Source organism: Psammomys obesus, unplaced genomic scaffold (assembly GCF_907164565.1).
Source record: "Psammomys obesus unplaced genomic scaffold, mPsaObe1.curated_primary_1811, whole genome shotgun sequence".
NCBI classification, from domain to species: Eukaryota; Metazoa; Chordata; class Mammalia; order Rodentia; family Muridae; genus Psammomys; species Psammomys obesus.
Window position 1 is genome coordinate 33,385,765 of NW_026585644.1, and position 19,193 is coordinate 33,404,957.

At 42.4% G+C, this 19,193-nt stretch overlaps 2 protein-coding genes across 2 annotated transcripts in view; one reads left to right on the forward strand and one right to left on the reverse strand.

Annotated features, from left to right (window-relative positions):
• Positions 1 to 16,021, reverse strand: part of Hadha (hydroxyacyl-CoA dehydrogenase trifunctional multienzyme complex subunit alpha) — a 31,730-nt gene extending 15,709 nt beyond the window's left edge. The window contains exons 1-8 of the mRNA XM_055626366.1: positions 15,807 to 16,021; positions 10,420 to 10,461; positions 9,751 to 9,821; positions 7,788 to 7,921; positions 6,692 to 6,830; positions 5,743 to 5,862; positions 3,444 to 3,546; positions 420 to 542 (exon numbers count right to left, since the gene is read on the reverse strand). Of these exons, the coding sequence (XP_055482341.1) occupies positions 420 to 542; positions 3,444 to 3,546; positions 5,743 to 5,862; positions 6,692 to 6,830; positions 7,788 to 7,921; positions 9,751 to 9,821; positions 10,420 to 10,461; positions 15,807 to 15,873 (799 nt within the window). The 5' untranslated portion in view covers positions 15,874 to 16,021. The remainder of the gene's footprint in view (positions 1 to 419; positions 543 to 3,443; positions 3,547 to 5,742; positions 5,863 to 6,691; positions 6,831 to 7,787; positions 7,922 to 9,750; positions 9,822 to 10,419; positions 10,462 to 15,806) is intronic.
• A 173-nt stretch (positions 16,022 to 16,194) lies between these two features.
• Positions 16,195 to 19,193, forward strand: part of Hadhb (hydroxyacyl-CoA dehydrogenase trifunctional multienzyme complex subunit beta) — a 37,168-nt gene continuing 34,169 nt past the window's right edge. Inside the window, exon 1 of the mRNA XM_055626403.1 lies at positions 16,195 to 16,309. The gene's annotated coding sequence lies outside the window, so the exon portion shown is untranslated. The remainder of the gene's footprint in view (positions 16,310 to 19,193) is intronic.

Sequence of the window (19,193 nt, forward strand, 5' to 3'; positions counted from 1 at the left end):
CTGGTCTGGGGACTTGCAGCTTTATTACACTATTATAATCTACTCTTCTATTAATGTTTAAATTTTTCCAAATAAAAAGCCTTTAAACAATGGCGTTAGTTGTTAGTAAAGGTTAAGGATTTGACCATGGGGCACAGTTGTGGACTTTAAGAATGCCTTCATAAAGCACACATAGTACATTTTCTCCCTCTCTGCTTTCTGAGACAGGGTTTCTCTGTGTAGCCCTGGCTGTCCTGGAACTCACAGAGATCCGCCTGCCTCTGCCTCCTAAGTGCTGGGATCAAAGGCGTGCGCCATTGCGCAGCATCTCTCTTTCTTTCTGAGGCAGGGTCTCACAGAGCCCTGGTCAGGCTCATTCTGAATTGTAGGTAAGCTCTGGGGCAGGAGAAGCTCCGCTGTGTGTGCGATAGAACACTCACTGTCTATCAGGCCTTTGCTGTGCTTTGTGGAGACCTTCCGGTCAGCCAGGCCTTTGGCAAAAGTGACCGCAACTTCTTCCAGGTATTCAATTGTCCTTTCCTCTGGAGATTTTACTCCTGGTCCTGAAAAACAACAACAACAACAACATGACTGCAAGAACTGGAACGTAAACCAAGCTTGGACCAGCCCTAGGCAGACAAAACCCTGGCAGGGAGGCTTCCTCACAGCCCCCTCTCACACTAGAGTGGTAAATTCTAGACAGTTGTGAACAAAGGTGCAGCAGTGGGCTCTAAGGGGACGAAGGTCTCCAAACACTGTCAGACTGCCTTCTACTTCTGGAGGATGTAGTAGGTCTGGTGTGGCCTGTGTTCCTAGGGCAAAGGCAGAAGAAAAACAAACAAACAACTGGGTCAGCTGTACACTTATTTGTAAAGGTGCTGCAGAAACTGAGGACTAGGGTTCTAGAGAGAGCCTATCTTAGGCGAAAGTTGTTCTCTTTGTTCTTTGGCATGTCATAAGCTTTGGGGCATGGACTGCCTCCTAGACTTGGCTCAGGCCAAAGGAGGCTACCACGAGAAAAGTAAAGCCATCAGACTTTTGGGGTCACATATAACAGATTAGAAGGAAGAACACAAAGCCAGTTTCCTGATGGAACACTGTTAAGAGTCCCCAGTAAGGTCCAGTGGCTCAAGGGCTAGTTCAGAAAGGGGTAGAATCCCTGTGACCTAATATTTAGTCCACAAAGTACCGTACACACAAGGGGCCTGCAACAATATGCAATTGTGCTGTACAATCCCGTCAACCTGAAACAAGCTAAAGTCAGTTAAGAAAATGCCTCCATAAGATGGGGCGTAGGCAGGCCTGTAGGGCATTTTCTTAATTAGTGATTGATGGGAGAAGGCCCAGTCTACTGTGCATGGGGCTGTCTCTGGGCTGGTGGTCCTGGTTCCATAAGAAAGCGTGCTGAGGAAGCTATGGGGAGCAAGCTAGTGAGCAGCACTCCTCCGCGGCCTCTGCATCAGCTCCTGCCTCCAAATTCCTGCCCTTGCTCACTACTTCTGAGAATGAACTGTGAGTCAAATAAACTCCTTCCTCCCCAAGTTGCTTTTGGTCATAGGGTTTCATCCAGCAATAGTCACCCTAACTAAGACAACAACTAACTTCCTGTTTATGGCATCTACCAGCTTGCGATCCTGTTGAGGCAGGAATTAGGAATTAGCTCAGTGAAGCGTATGGTTAGCATGTATGACATACTACCTGTAAATGTTAACTTAAAATGGGCCACAGACTGATGTTCAAGAGATAAAACCAGAACACTTTCTGAAGGCAGCACAGGGGAAAAAACCTTTGTATGTTTTAAATCAGAAAGGAATTTTCAGATCCCAAGTCAATAGCATGATCCACAAAAATCCCCAAAATACCAAAACAAAAATAACCCTCAAGGTGCAGAGAGAGAGAGATGGCCCAGCTGGTGGGACATTTGCTACAGAAGCCTGGTAACCTGAATTTGACCCCCAGAAACCATTTAAAGATTGAAGGAGAGAATGACTTCCATAAAATTATCACCTGACCTCCACATATGTGCCACAGCATGCTGCACACGTGTACATGTGCACACATATAAACTAATGATGATATTAACAATAATAATGAGCAACTTGATACACTGGACTTCCTTAAATTAAAAATGTTTAACCTTAGAGAGTGAAAAGAGAAGCACTGAATGGGAGAAAATACCCCCAAGTCACATACTTGACAGAAGACTTGTATCCCAAAAGAGGGAGAACTCTAAAACTCACACAAAATGATTTGAACAGACATTTATCCCAGAAAATATACAGGAAACAAATTAACATGAAAGACACCCACATTTCAGACTAAAGCCAGGGCGGAAGTCTTGCGCTGCTGGCAGAATGGAAACGGTAAGTACAGGTGGCTGGCCCCTTAGGAGATGACCACATACATGGCACACCGGCTGTCACTCCACTCCCCAGCGTTTACCCAACAGAAAGGGAAGCCACGTCCGCAGAGAAGCTTGTGCGCCTGTGTTCACAGCAGCTTCATTCGCAAGGGTCTCAAACCAGAAACAACTCAAACATTCCCCCCTTGGTGAATGGATACGCAAACTAGGGCATATGTACAGTAAAATAGCACTCAATAGGAAGGGTGAACCCGGGGCAGGGAGACGGCCCAGCAGATAGAGGCACACTGTCACCAAGCCCGATGACTTGAGTTTAACCGCCAGAAGCCACAGAGTGGAGGAAGAGAACTGACTCCTACATGCTGTCCTCTGACATGCATGCTGTGGTATGTGCACACTCATACACACGTAACACATGCAACAGGTAAAGATAATTTTTAGAAGGAAGGAGCATATTACATATACACATAATAACAATGATGCATTTCAAAAGCAAGCTAAATAAAGAACAGAAAGTTACATATTAGAAAGGTCTTAACTATGGTAGTATTTATATAACTATGTGTATTTGTTAAAACTCAACTTTTTATTAAAACTGGATAATTACAAAAGTATCTTTTTAAAAAAACTACCTTAAAGTTGGATGTACAAACTTTTTTGTCATCTTTTACATTTTATGTGTATTCATGTGTGTTTGTGTGTGTGCATGTCTGCGCTCATATGCATGCCACTGTGAAAATGATTTAGTATTAGCTCTTAGAAAATGTCATTCTTTGCTGGTCAGTGGTGGTGCATGTCTTTAATCCCAGCACTTGGGAGGCAGAGGCAGGAGGATCTCTAAGTTCTGAGTTCAAGGCTAACTTGCTCCACAGAGCAAGTTCCAGGATATCAGAACTACAAAGAAAAACACTGTCTCAACTCCCACGCCCCCAGTCGTGGGGGGGGGGGGGGGGGGGGAAGGGAGTAAGAAAATGTCACTTCTCAAAGATTAATTCTTTCTTGAGAGTTTTGAGTTTCATCCCAAACTAACATTGAAGAGATCAAATCCTTCAGAAAATAAGCAATTCTGTAAGACCCAATTCTGAGTCATGTTAACACTTACCCAAGGGTTCCACCAACTGGTCAACCAGTCCCATTTTCTTGGCTTTGTCTGCACGAATGTTTTTCCCAGTCAGCATCATGTCAAATGCAGCAGGCACACCCACCTAACATGCAAGCAAGAACCAGAGCACAGGGGGAAAGTGAGGGCGGAAGTCAGTCACAAATCGTTAAGAGAGCAAACACTGGTGAGGGCTGGTGAGGTGCTCAGTGGGTAAGTGTGATTGCTGTCAAGCTTGACAATCCAAGTTTGTTTTGCTTTGGTTTTTTGAGACAGAGTTTTGCTGTGTAGCCTTGGCTGTCCTGGATTCGCTTTGTAGATTAGGCTGGCCTCGAACTCACAGTGATCTGCCTGTCTCTGTGTCCCAGAGCTCTGGAATTAAGGTGTGCACCACCATGCCTGGATATTTTAATACCTGGACTCTCATGAGAGAAGGAGAGAACTGACTTCTTGAAGATGCCCTCTACCTTCTTCATGTATACTGTGGACATGTGTGCATGCACACCCAATATAAGCAAATAAATGTAATATTTTTTTTCTAAAATAGAATTCAAACCAGTTTTACATTCTTTTATCAGTAAATTAAATTTTATATAGCAATACTTTTGAGATGAAGAAAAAAAGTCTTATGGTGTCTCTTAAACTCAAGAGCATAAGGAATTGAAGAGGTGGGAATTCATTTCGTGTGAGCTCAAATTGTAGACTCGTGTCATTCTCAACTGTTTTCCATCAGTTATATGGTAACTAAAACTTTAGAGCTGAGGATACAGTTCAGTGGTTGAACGTTTGCTTGATGTGCATAAGACCACACTCAGCATCAATTCTCAGCATCCCTACGCCCCAAAAATTCCAACATTGGAACCACAGTGCAGACTCTGAGATGAAAAACATGATATTTTTACAAAGGATTTAGAAAGAAGTTTGAGTTTAACAAAAATGCAGCTCAACTGATACAGTATTCTAGAAAACTGACTTCTAGCTAGGTGTATGGTTTGTTCTGTAATCCCAGATCTTAGAAGGCTGAGGCAGGAGAATCATGCAGGGTCTGTCTGAGCTGCAGAGAAGACCCTGACTCAGAACAAAACAACAGAAATCCAAAACAAAATCAGCAAAAACAGCTAGCCTTTAATCCCAGCACTCAGGAGCAAGAAGATCTCTATGAGTTCTAGGCAAGCCTGGTCTACATAGGGAGCTCCAGGACAGTTAAGCCTACATAGAGAGATTCTGGCTTAAAAATAAACAAACAAGGACTAGAGAGCTGGCTCAGAGGTTAAGAGTACTGGCTGCTCGTCCAAAGCTCCTGAGTTTAATTCCCAGAAACCATATGGTGGCTCACAACCATCTATAATGAGATCTGGTGTTTTCTGGTGTGCAGGTGTACATGCAGACAGAACACTGTATATGTAATAAATAAATCTTAAAAAAAAAAAAACCCAAGCAACAAAAAACAACCAAAATAAATAAATAAATCAAAAGAAAAGAACTTCTAGCGACGTAAGTAAAGAAATTCAACAGAACTGTTTGTGTTGAGACATCTTCTAGACAATTTTTATAAAGAAATGTGTATTATTTGGATTACTAACTTGGTATGTGTTATGTCAGCACTCAAAAGGGTGAGGCAAGGGAATGGACATGAGTCTGAGGCCAAGGCTATAGGATGAGATTTGTAAAAGCAAAATCAAAACCAAAGGAAACAAAGCCTTCCCTTCCCATTCTCACTTTTGTAAGCTTGGCACAGCTGCTCTACTGAGCCCTTTTCCCTAAGGCGTCTACAGTGCTAGAAGCTATGAGGGTCAATGCCTCTGGCTTGATAGAAAAATTCTCTGCAGCATCCAGAGATGACTCTCCTTAGAAATTCAAAAGCTTGCTGGGACTTTTTTTGGTCCTCTGAATACAGCCAGGAGATGGTCCAAATCAGAGGAGGATGGGAAAGTTCTGTCTCTCACATACCATGAACTATGACCCATGGTTTAAAAAAAACCATTAAAGAGATACTGTGTAGAACAGGAACAAATTAATGTTCTGGAAAAGCCAGACAGTAGCTTATCATTTTCACCCATCATCAGACACTTACAAAGACTCTGATCAATACTTCTACAGGACTGAAAAAACAAAACAAAACAAAACAAATCAAAACAAAAAACCAATCTCTCAATGATCCTCTATATTCCTAACTTACTTGGTTTCTGAATTCTATAGTGAGTGTCTATATTTTGTACTTTGTACAAGATGGAATACATCTAAAGAGATACATATGTACAGCAGTCTCAAGTTCATGGTGTTGGGGGGTCTTAAAACTCACCATTTTGGGCAGTCTCTGGGTACCTCCGGCTCCTGGTAAGATCCCCAGCAACACCTCAGGGACACCTAATACTGTTTTTCTGTCTTTTGTTGCTATTCTGTATTGGCATGCCAGCGCGAGCTTCAAACAGATAAAAAAATTTAGAATGTTAGAAAATGTAACTAACATTTTGGCACCTAGGTTGGCAGGTCTAAAGATTATTTATAAAGCAGGAATGTGCCACAAAATAAGCCATGATTCCTTAGGCTGACATTTGACACTCTATAGTTTACCTTTTCTACCTATTTTTATAATTTAGTAATCCATTTTTTTTTAGGTTGCCATTCTCCTTAAAAGTAATGACAGCAATGGAGTTCACCACTAAAAAATAAATAAATATCAAGCCAGGAATGTACTCTTATAGTTCTGGTTACACAAGAGTCTGAGACAGGAGAATTACCTGAGCCTGTGAGTTTGAGACAGTCTGGGCAACAGAGCAAGACCCTTGTCTTACCATCTTTACTACTCACAAGAAACTCTCTTTGTTTCTCTTTCACACACGCAGAGGCGTGTACACACACACACACACACACACACACACACACACACACACACGCACGCACACACGTGTTATGATTGTAAGTCTCAAGCAGACTTAACATGAGCATGCGTCATACTTCTGGACCTCTGCCCTGTGAACTGAACCAGGTATTCGGTTGTGAGAAGGCCTTCCCAGTGCTCAAAGCTCAGCCGTAAATGGAAAAAGCACTTCTTGGCTCACTTGTTCTGTGTTACTTGCTGTTACTCACGGATTAAGAATTAAACCCATTTGGGCATTTGACAACCCAAAACCAGGCCGCTCCTACTCAGAGCATTTTCCTGGGGGTGAAACAGTGGCCTAAAGGTGTACAGTGGCACGCTTCACCAGTGAGTGGGGCGGAGTCTGTGCAGCTCCAGGACACTTCCTTACCTCAAGTCCTCCTCCCAAGCAGGATCCACTGATGGCGGCCACAACAGGCTTTGAGGACCTTTCAAGTTTCTCAAACATTCTCTGTCCTTCCTGTGATATCCGTGTTGCTTCTTGGGAGGTTGTACAAGACGCTAGCATGCTGAGGTAGCGGCACAAAAGAGCAACACAGAAGGAGAGGAGATGACAGTGTATCCTACTCTGTGTAATACCTCAGCCACCATATGCTTATCTCAGCATATATCGGTATTTGGCAATGGGTCTTCAAACATAGAATAGAACATGCTACACAATTTATTTTGCTCCTATAGCAAACCATTGACCACAAAGCTCTGACAAGAGCATCAGCTGGTAAATATTTTCACTCTCAGAGCAGACAGTTCTAAGGTTATGCTCTCGATCTAGTTAACCTTTTCAAGCCATTCTGTAGTCTTTACCTACCCATTTTCCTACTGACTCGTAGCTTGTTTTAAATGCTTCATTATTTCTATCTACACAGGCCTAGCTCCTCTTAGGAATAAAGACGAACCCTATCTTTAGTATATACACCTGGATGAGAGTGTGTGACAGGAACACATGTGTTGCCCCGCCCCCACACCTTGTGTGTGTATATCTGCATGTTTGCTCACCTATGCAGGCACATGTGGAGGCCAACATTAGGTGACTTCTTTACTTCCTATTTTTTGAGACAAAGTTATCCATCAAACTCACCATGCGCAGCTTTTTACATGGATGCTGGGATTCAAGCTGAGGTTCTCGGCCGAGCAGCAGCTATTCTACCCACTGAGCTATCTCCACAGCCTCTGTACTTTCCATTTAACTGAATACTGCCAAACTGCACTCAAAATAGCTATACCAATTGGGATTTTCACCAAATTTTTAAATATTTGTCATCTCATAGATGAAAACTAGGCACTCGTTCTTGGTTAACTTAAGACTATGTTTAGTCATCTAGGATTTAAGCAAGAATCCCTATATTTCATCAGCTTTACTATATCCCGGAAAATAACTTCACAAATAAACTTTGGGAGAATTTACTTCTATCTTATTTTAGAAAAGGTATTATTTAAAAATACATAATTAATCAAGAAAAACTTACTTGATATCAGCACCTGCGACAAAGCAGCCGGGCTTTGCTGAGATAAGGACAGCACTTCTGATTTGGTCATTGGCCCAGACTTCATTCATTACTTCTATGAACTCTGACTGTACCTCTTTATTCAGTGTGTTTACCTACAAGAGAGACGGCTACATCTAAGGGTCGAGTGGGAACAGCACCCATGCACTACCGCTGTCAAGCACGTTTATACAGCAGATGTCGTCGGAAGGAAAGGAAGAAACCAGAACCGAAGCACAGACAGACCAATACCCCTGAAACCCAAAAGCTCTCCATCGAAGGAGCTTCAGCTAACTGTCGGCAGGCACTCTCCCTCTAACGGTGGGTCGCAGGAGCTGGAAAGATGCTCGGTGGGTTAAGTGTGCTTGCCATGCAAGCCCAACAACCTGAGTTTGAGCCTTAAAACCCAAGTAAAGGTGGGAGGAAAGACTCAGCTCCACTCTCACTCCCAAATACACCACACGCCTCCTGTTTTTGTTGTTGTTTTGTTTTTTCCTTTTCTTTTCCGAGAAAGGGTTTCTTTGTGTAGACCAGGCTGTGCTGGACTCACAGAGCTCCACCTGCCTCTGCCTCCCTGAGTGCTAGCATTACAGGGGTGTGCTACTGTATCTGGCTGAGGATGCTTACTTCTAATCCTAGTACTCAAGAGGCAGAGGAAGAGGGCGGCTACAAGTCTGAGGCTGGCCTCGTGTACACAGAAAGCTCCAGGCCAGCCAGATTATACACAGTGAGACTCTGCCTCAAAAAAACAAAACAAACAAAAACAAAACAAAAAAAGTGAATGTGGGATCACATTCCTAAGAGTTTGGATCATTTGCAGGGTATAAGAAAATGTAAAAATATTGATAAAACATTAAAAAAAAAAAAGGAATCAAAATTAGACATAGTATGATCTTTACTTCACAGTTAGAAAATTTGAATCATTGGTTAGTCAGTTTTAAGACTTATTCTAGTGAAGGGACTGGCTCTATTATCATTAAATTATGGTAGTTGTCGACTACCATAATTTGGTAGAAGTTGACTGCTTCATCCAGGTCCTTCTATTTCTTACAGGGTTTTATATAGCCCAGGCTAGCCTTGAACTCTGTAGCTGAGGATGACCTAGAGTTCTTCCAATTTGTGCCTCTTAGGTCCTTGGCTTCATTCTCCTATTTCGTATAGGCCTCTGGCCATAAGACTTTTCTTTCTACCAACCTGAGATGCGGGAAAGAATGAACTCCTGTAATAAACCGCTCTTGGCAAAAGGCTCTGCTGCCTGCCCTGTTGAATTTGCCAAGATCCAGGTTCGATGTCCACATAGCCTGATTTCTAGCATGTGGACTGTATGAGCCATTCAGATCCCCAGGACAGTCGACAGCCAAGCGTCCTCACTCGTCCCAGCCAACTGTGAGTGATGACTATGTTAGGCAGGTAACGAGGGGTAGTAAGGCTGTCAACAGCATATTCTCTCAAACTCATTCTCTACAATATAGAAGGTTTATATTTCTTTGATATGAACTGACACATGCAGTCAACAAGAAGCAATGTGTTTCTGAGATGGGCTGTCACTAGGTAGCCCTGGCAGGTCTGGGAGTCACAGAGATCCACCTGCTTCTGCTTCTCCGGTGCTGATGTTGAAGGTGAATACCACCAAGAAGGACTTTTTTTTTTTTTTTCCGGAAGAAGGTCTCACTGTAGAGTTCTAACTGACCTGGAATTCACTCTACGGACCAGGTAGCCTAGAAGTCACAGAGACCTGCCTGCCTCTGTCTCCAAGTGCTGGGATTAAAGGTGTGTGCCACCAACCCTGTTACCAAGAAGGAATTCTCAAACAAGGGCATCCATCTGTAACTAAGAGATTTTAAAAAGTCATGTGACAGGTCTACTTCTGGACAGGAAGATTTCATTTCTATTCAGGATAGGATGCATAACTGTGGTTGGCAGAAATTAAAGAAAGTTCAGGTACCTTTGAATTGGGTGAGTTAATCCGAATAACCGCCACATCCCCTTTGACTCCATAATTAATATGGGTTCTGGCTAAAAAAAGAGAAGACAATTTGTTTCTAAACATGCTTATTATAAACTGCATCTGCGAAGTGATGTTAAGATCATATACACACAAGTACCATTATATGGACTGAGCAGTTACATTTAGGAATACACCTATATTCACACACACACACACACACATACACACACACACACACACACACCCCTCCCATTCACTTTCCTCCCTCAACCCCTCTCATAAACTCCCCTTGCTCTTTCAAATTCATGGCCTTTTTTCTTTTGTGTTTATATATATGAAACTATAATACATACTTATATTCAGGGATACATATATACATACATATTGGAATGTATGTGTGTATATATATGTTTACATACATATATGCACACATGTATATATTTAGGAATATTTAGGGATGTGTATGTATGTATACACACAGAGAGATATATTAATGCATATGTACAATAACAAAGAAAAAGAGGCCATGAATTTGAGAGAGAGCAAGAGGGGCATATGGAAAGTGTTGGAAGGAGGAAAGTGAGTAGAAAATATGATGTAATTATATTATCATTTAAAAAAATTATAAAAGCAATGTTAAGTACATAAACAAGAATGCAAACTTACCCAGCAAAGCAGAAGATGCTGTAAAGCTGCGGCAAATACAGCCTGCAAGAAAAGAGTGTTTCATAATTACTCTGTGAAGTAGCATTTCTTTAATATCTGTCAAATTGGAAAAACTGGAATTTATGCCAACAAAACCCCGAATCAGAACAATGTTTTCTAGGTCATTATTGTGGCTACTCCTTTACCTTTTTTTTTTTAATTATTAGGTCAAATGATTATCCAGATAGACGATCCCCTCCCCCAGAACAAAAGAGGAGGACATATCTCTAGAATGTGTGAACGTGTTAGCTTATATAGCAAACAAGGACTATGACTGCAAATGGAATTAAGATTGCCTTTAATATGGGGAGAGTATCATGGATTATCTAAATGGATTTAGTATAGTCACAAAAAAATCAGAGACATGTGACCATGACCAGGCTCCAGGTTGCTAAAAGAAGATGAGCACAAGCAGAGACAATGGGCTGACTCTAAAAACTAAAAAAGGCAAGGCTTCAGGGGCTTCAGAAAGAACAGAGCCCTGCAACACCTCTGTGAGCCTAGTGAGACCCATTTTGGTAGTTCCCTTGTTAGCTCCCCTTGCCCATTCTTGGGATTACACCCAGATCTATCCTATGCTAGGCAAATACTCTACCACTGAGCTATGTATCCTCAGCCCAAAACCTACTAAGAACCTCTGACCTCTATAACTGTGCACAGGGGAGGCAGAAGCAGGTGGATCTCTGTGATTTCCAAGCCAGCTAGTGAAGGCATGCACACCCCCCCCAAAAAAAATAAACAACAACAACAAAACAGTACTTTTGTTTTCTGAAAGAACAGAGTTTGGTTCCCAGCACCCATGCTGGTTGAAAGATTCACGAAGGCCCAGCTTCAGAGGCTCTGATGCCCTCTTCTGGCCTCCATGGGGCCACACACACATGTGGCATATATTGATGTCCACACCCAAATATAAATAAAAATAAACTTAAAAAAAAAAAAAAAGGTGCGGTGGTGCATACATTGAATCCCAGCACTAAGAAAACAGAGGAAGGAGGAGTGTGATGCCAGCCTGCTCTGCAGAGTTCCATGCCATATACTGCTATATCGTGAGACCTTGTCTCAAACCAAACCAAACCAAACAAACAAAATGTCAAATCAAGGGGCAACCAGTAGCTATAAAGGAAACATTCCATGTCACATTTTGCTGGTTGAAGCATTCCTAACTAAATAATCTCTATACAGCATTCCACCAATAATATTCCCAATCTTTGGATAACAAAATCCACACATTGTCCACTGTCACTTATTAGTTGGTGCTCATCGTCTAACTTGTTAAGGTTCTTCAGTGTGAACACGAGGAGAGCACATCACGTGGCCCCAGCCATCTTGGTTCCAATTACCATTTTGTTTACTGGATGTCTCTGGGGAGCAGCCCCAATCCTACAGGAAACACCATTGAGGTAGTAGCAGAACTGGTGTGGCAGCCCTCCCCTGCAACGATAGCATTTGGGGGACCATGAGTTCAGGGTCAGGGACAATCTGCTTTTGTTGTTGTTGTTTTCTTCTCTTTTATTTTTATTTTATTTGACATAGGGTTTCATTGTGTAACACCATCTAGGTTGGAACTTGCTATGTGGCCCAGTATGATCTTGAATTCATTATTTCCCCACCTTAACCTCCTAAGTGTTGAGAGTTTTGTTTTGTTTGATGACACAGGGTGCCACTATAAGGTCCTGGCTGGCCTAGAAGAACTTGTTATGTAGATGAGGCTGACCTTGAACTCCCAGATATTCATCTGCCCACTGACATTAAGGGTATGCCTCACTTGTTTAGTGCTGAGGGTTACTGAACCCAGAGACACATGATAGAGAAGCCGGCTATCCCTGAAGGACATCTAGTCCCCAAGACTATCTCTTAACTAATACTAGGTATTTCAACAGTTTTTAAGGAAGGCCAGCTGTACTCCCGCTGGCTGTGCACAACTCTGTCTAGCTGAGTATATAATTCCCATCCTCCTTAGAGTGTGTGAAGTCCACTTGTCTTGATGCTAAGGATTCTTCCATTCAGAGTTCCTATTAAATGAAGATTTGAAAATAGCTCAGTGGTAGACTGCCTAGCATGCAGAAAGACTAGGTTTAATATCCAGTTCTGAAAAACAAACTGTAAAGTGTAAATTCTAGTGGGAAAGAAGAATGGGGTAGGCAATCCAACTAGAAAACAGTAAAGAATATCAGAATGGGCTGACTAGGAGTATAAGTAGGGCGGGATGAGGTACATAGGCAGATAAGAACCAAGAAAAGTGCGTAGACAGAACACAAATGATACAAATTGAGTGACAGAATACAAATGCTGAAGCAAATAAAAAAGCAAATCTCCTCCCACCAAAAAAAAAAAGAAAATAAAAACAAAACAAACTCCAAACTAAACCAAACCAACCAACCAACCAAAAAACCCAAACCCAAACAACAACAAAACCCCCCAAACCAAAAACAACCTTTGAGTTGAGGTACTGCTGGGTAGTAGCCCAGGCTATCTAGAACTTGTGATCCTCCTGCCTCAGTGGGGATGCTGGGATCACAGGTACTTGTCAACCCTCAGAGCAGTTACTAGCTTTGAAATAAAATATTTGTTCTTTAAAGGTGGCTGATGCAAAGCTGGGTGTGGTGGCACACCTCAGGGGGCAGAGGCCAGACACATCTATTTCGTGATCAATTAATTTAGTCTCAATTAATTATAATCGTAATAAAAAAGAGTTGGTTCTCATTAGCCTATTCTTTAAACCATTTTAATTCAGCCAACTAACCTCTCTTTGAGGTAAACATGCTCCCACACACTTACACAAAATCTCCTCTAAACCAACAGAGACAAAAAGCAAAGATAAAGAACAGTAAAATGCACAAACATAAAAAAAAATCCTAACTACAGTCAATTTAATCAAGTCAAAGTACAAGGTAACTTTGCTTTTGGAATCCAGCCTTACCCACTGCCTGACAGCAAAGCTTACCATACAGCCGCTGTGTGAACTTTAGCCTACATTTTCTGTGCCAGCAAAAGCAAAACCTTTGCCCTACTTTTTAATCATCTACATATGTAATTCAAGAAAACAGCTACAAAATCACACAAGACTTCAGTAAGTGGAAAAGTTGGATTGTGCTGCACAACTTTGAAAAATGTCACTTTAGTTTATAGCAAGTTATGGCTTTTTCAAAATTCAACCTTGGGCCCAAGGTATGGATGAGAATTGAGAGTCAGATTTAAAAATACCACAATACCTATTAACTGCTGTTCATTTCCTGTAAAATTCTTTTGCCACCTACATACTTAGGAATTAGGATATTAGATAGTAAGGTCAATTTGTGATTTTTTGATAGCCATGTTAGAATGACAGTACTGTACAGCAGGAATGTTCTAAAACTTCAACAACTGAAGGTTTACTCTTTTCCCCGGAAATGACAGTTTCACTAAGTGTTTGGCAATGGCTGCACATACTCTCAGGGTCAAGGACTGACCTACACAGTCTAGACTAAATGGTAAGTCAGGTGCGCAGCTAATTTTAATAGATTTTCCTAAATATGCTTTCAAAATGTATAAGCTGCTATTAATAAGCTGTAGCTATAACAGACTACATTTTCTTAATGAAAACATAATACAATTTATATACTTATATGTTTCTATGTAGAAGTATAGGATAATTTGGCTGTTAGCTTTTTACAACCTATGTAAAATGGATAGACTACTTTAAAAATTCTCAGCTATGTACAATTATTGCTTCTAAGGCTTGAAAAATTAATAACATTTATTGAGAATGTATTCCCATAATAAATTGTTATATAGCTAATGTAGCTTATTTAGAGTTAATACACAATTGACTCCATTTTACCACGAGAAAAAGATATTGAAATTAATTCCCAAGGTCACCAGAAGGTAAAAGCCAGATTCGACCCAGAAGCCAGAGTCCATATTTAATGCTTTAATTGCTCCATCATACTACTTCTCCTGCCAAAGGAAAAAAAATCACTCATTCATTTTACAGACAAGAAAAGAGAGCCCATTTAGATGAAAGAACATGGCCAAAGTCACAGAGCTAGCCAACTTGTGACCTGACTGCCACTCCAGTGCCACAGCAGCTGCCAATCCACAAACATACTTCGCAACAAATAGAGGAGCATATGTGATTTTGTTTTTCTAAAACTGTTATAAATGTGGAAAAGGAAAAATATAAACTGCAAGGAAACACAACCAAGTGCAGACACTCCTTTCCCAGTCGTAACATCTTTTCACCTTTTTTTTTTTTTTTTTTAAAGACAGGGTCTCACTAAGTAGCCCTGACTGGCCTGGAACAAACTGTGTAGGCCAGACAGGCCACGAACTGAAAGATCACCCAATAGTAAAGGTGAGCATCACCAAGCCCTGCCCCATTTCACTTATTTTGGTAATGTGGTATAGTTTTGGCGTGTGTACTCATAATCAATCTGTGGACATTTAAAAAAAAGTATTAAAAGACTCAAGCACTTAATTAAATGTGGGGAGGGTTAAGAAAAGTAAATTCTACATGTAGACTTTTTTGTGAGAAAAATTAAAGTGAATTCATATTACAAACTAAAGTAACTGGTATCAAGTGGAATATGCAATAAATTAAAGTTACATTTGCCCTTCCTGATTTGGGACCTCTGGGAAACGGATTTTTTTTTTTTAAACCAACACTCCTTTTAACCCTTTCACTAACAGTATGAAGAGGAATACACATACAGCCTGCCTGAGAATCGTCAGAATGAAGATTAGAAATAGTTTTTAAAATGGTCAAACATTTCATTCCTCAAAAATCAAGTTTTTCTGGTATTTTAAAATATATTTTTTCGCTTAAATTGGAGAGCCACCGGTTTCAACCTTCTGTACATTCACACCAGCATTACTGGAAGCGCGAGCGCACTGCCAAAAATGATTCTGACGGTAAAAATTAGGGAGTGGCAGTGATCTGTAAGGCTGTCAATGCCACCCAGAAGCTTGATAGATATCTCTTATGGTGTCCAAGGTGCTGTAGGGCCTCAGAAAGTAACAGAGCGGGTCCTCGTCCTCCCGACCTGGCAGGGTCAGGGCCAAGGCGATCATTAGGGAAGAAAAGAGGGCGTGAGCGCAGCGCTACCGCAGAGAAACCTGCGCAAAGTGCCGGACCGAGCGGAAACGACTCCGGAAAGTGAGGGAGAGCTTGACACCGCCGGAGTAGGGCGGGAGGGAGTGACAGGCCCTCTGCAAGGACACAGGAAGTGGGGGTCCCAGGACAGTAACCCCCGTTTCAACAGGTCCTGGGAAAGGGGTGGTCGGGAGACAGCGAGAGGCAAACGCTGCACCCCGCCGCCCCAGTTCCTGCAGGCACTCCGAGGCTCTCCGGAGCCGTCGTCCAGGCTCACCTCTGGAGCGGAGGATCCTGAAGGCAGAAAAGCGACTGAGACTGCCAATCGCCCGGGACGCCACCATCTTGAGCAGAGAGGACGAAAGTAGAAAACTCTTCTAGTTGGGGGGCAGATCCAGCCGAGGACTTTCCTTTGCTCAGATTGTCCGGCAGGGTGCCCGACGGACTGCCTTACTAAAGCACGGACTCTGAACTGTCGCCGGTCCTTTTGCCCTCCCTCTTGCTCTCGACTAATAGGTACGAAAGGATGATTTCTCTGAAGACAGGACCGAGGACCTCCGAGGAGGGGGCGGAGAGTCTGGTTTTCTGGTCAGGCGCGCGGCGGGCAGCCCGCAGGTCCCGCGGAGGCGGTGGGCGGGGCGAGGGGTCCTTGCAGAACTCGAGCCGTGGGTGAGGGCGGGCCTTTCCCACTCCTGGACTTGACCTTGTTGGAAGCGGCAGCTTTCGCGGACTCTGCGGTGCGGCAGCGCGCTTTTCGGCTTTCTTCTGACCTCCCCGCAGGCAGGTCCCACTTTCCTCGGGTGCCCGCGGCCGCTTCCCTTCCCTGTGAGGGTCGAGGTCCCGAGAGCGGCCGGGCTGGTCCAGGCCCCCGTGTCAACCGCTTCAGGGCGGGCGGTGGGTCGCGTTCTCGGGTCGCTCGCAGCAGCGGTGTCACCTGTCTCCACTTATCACTTCAGGTTTACGAAACTGTTCGCGTGCGGGTGCAACGCTGGGCGGTGTCAGAGCCGCGCCGTCTCCCCTGCTTTACCTGTCTAGGCAGGCCGGCGGCTGTTGAGATCGAGAGCGCGTCATTGAGTGCAGGCCTCGGGTGTGGAGGGAGCCGAGACAGCCCTTCAACCTGCTTGGTGATCCAGGGTTCGCGGCATTTTCTAAGCCAGAGGGGGACCCAGCGAGCATCTGCGTGGGCATAGCATACCCCGCTCCATCGGTGGAGTAGCCACCCCGGTGAATTGACAGGGCGTTAATTGGTAGCCACAGGGGGTAGAACTGAGGCTGATGTCTGTCTGCTTTTCGTCAGGAGCTCAGCTCGTCCCTTCATCAGGCTGTGGGTTGTTCGTTTTGTTTCTGGAAAGATGGGCTCGAGTCCTGAAATAAACCGATTGCTTTCAGAAGAAAGTTGAAGCCAGCTTCCGGCGCGCTGCACCATTTTTTTAACTACCCACTGTCCCCACTCTCGCTGACCTGACAGCTTAGGAAAATTACATAAAATTTCTTCTTGAGGCAAGCCCAGGATTCAAATAGATACGCACCCGCCAGTTAGCCGATTATTCTGCAGGACAGGAAACAAGAAATGGCTGAAATGATTATAGAAAGAAAGGAGCGTTCTCTATTAAAGCTCAAGTCATACTAAGCCTTCCACCGCCCACAACACTTTACGCTGACACTGGACGACCGGCTTGGAGTAAATTGCAAAAGGGAGCCTTTCTGCCCATATAATGCTTTCTATTGCATCTAGTTTCATATACTTTTGTTTTTTCCGTAAAGGGCCACACTGGAAATAGCTTCAGTTTTGTGAGCCCACTTTGTGCTCTGTAATATATTCTCTGTTTTGTGTTGCTTGCAGCTCTTCATAATATTTTGCTGGAACCCACAAAAACGCAACCACTGACACATACACTTTTGCAGCTCTTTGGGCCTGGGAATATATCTCAGTGGTAGAGAGTTTGCTTAGGATGTATCCTGTCTTCACTGTTAGCGCTTCAAACGTGGGAAAAGAGAGAGAGACAGAGAGACAGAGAGAAATCATGTAAAAGAAAAACCCTTTTATTGAGGCTTTTGGGTAGCATTTTGCTAATGCTTGATCTTGATTTAAAGCACTTTTTTTTTTTTTTTTGTCTCCTACATTCTCAGCGAAATTGAGTTCCATCAGGTAAAAAGTATTTTTTATTTACTTTTTGGTCATCAGCACTTTAGTGTGAAGTCTTAGATAGAGGAGAACTAAGTATATTTATGTCACACCCACTAATAATGGCAAACACACAAAATAAGTGGTACTAGATATCTGGCAACATGTACCTGTATCTAGGTGTGTATTTAATTTTCTCAACAACTCTAAAATTGCCTACATTTTACTGAAGGTCTAGAAACAGAAAAGTTAAGGACTTGGGCCTTGGAGTCTGTGCTTAACTTTGATGTAATAACTGTTAGGTCATCCCATCTTTCTTTTTTATTCCTTACATGCCCTTCTCTTTCTTCTGCCCATGTGGCCATGTGCTACCTATGCCTACACTACCCAGGTATTCCCATGTTTTGAATACTTTTTTGTTAAAATTTCTATATTTCTGAAGCTTTGTAAATGATAACAAAGGCCAGCCTTCCAATATGATAGTATATAGACAGGGTCTCTCTGTTATGTGGCTCTGGCTGTCTTGGAACTGGCTAATTCAGGCTAGCGTTAAAGTTACTGAGATCTGCCTGCCTGTGCCTCTTAAGAGCGTGGATTAAAGGCATGAACTACCATGGTATGTACTGCCCAATGTATATCACCTTGCTGTGTAGTTTTATAATAAGTCTTTAGTTTTTCAATTTTTATTTAATATGTATTATGGGTGTCTTTTCATGTCAGTCCATACATGTATATCTTTCATTTTCTCCCAAGCTTCTGAGTATTCATGATATATTTATGATACAATTTAGCTATTTCTATTGATCTGCATTTATTTTAGTTTCAACCATAATGAGCATTTCAAGTATACCTATAGAAACCAATTAGGAAAAAAAAAAAGAAAAGAAAGAAAGAAACCAATTAGAGGCTTTATTGGACTCAGGATTTCACAATTTGGAGCCAGATAATATAGAGCATGTCTGTAATCCTAGCACCCAAGATGATAGCCAACAGGTTCAAGGCCTGGGTTACATAGTAAGTACCAGTCCAACCAAGGCTACACACTTAGGCCCTGTCTAAAAAAAAAAAAACTAAAAATAAGAAAAAAAAATTGGAGCTTTGCCTGGTGGTGCACGCCTGTAATCCTCGCACTCGGGAGGCAGAGACAGGCAGATCTACAAAGTGAGTCTAGGACAGCCAAGGCTACATAGAGAAATTTCAACTCGAAAAACCAAAAAAAGAAAAGAAAAAAAAATTGACTGTTTATTGTTTGACTGGTAGCACATGCTTGTAATCCCAGCACCTAGAAGGCTGATTAATTCGTAAAGGGTATTAGTTTTAGGCAAGCCTAGGATATAGTCAAACCTTGTCTCAAAATAAAATTTAAAGTTGCAGTTTGTATTTTAATAAAAGAACTAGAAAAAGGCTTTAGCAGTTTATTCTTATACCAGCTGGTGTATTGGAAAGCTGATTTAGTTAGAGCTGTTCTTATCACAGCTGTATATTAACCATATATTTAGTTTTCATTGTCTGATAATCCCAGAATTCTGACTTGCTTTA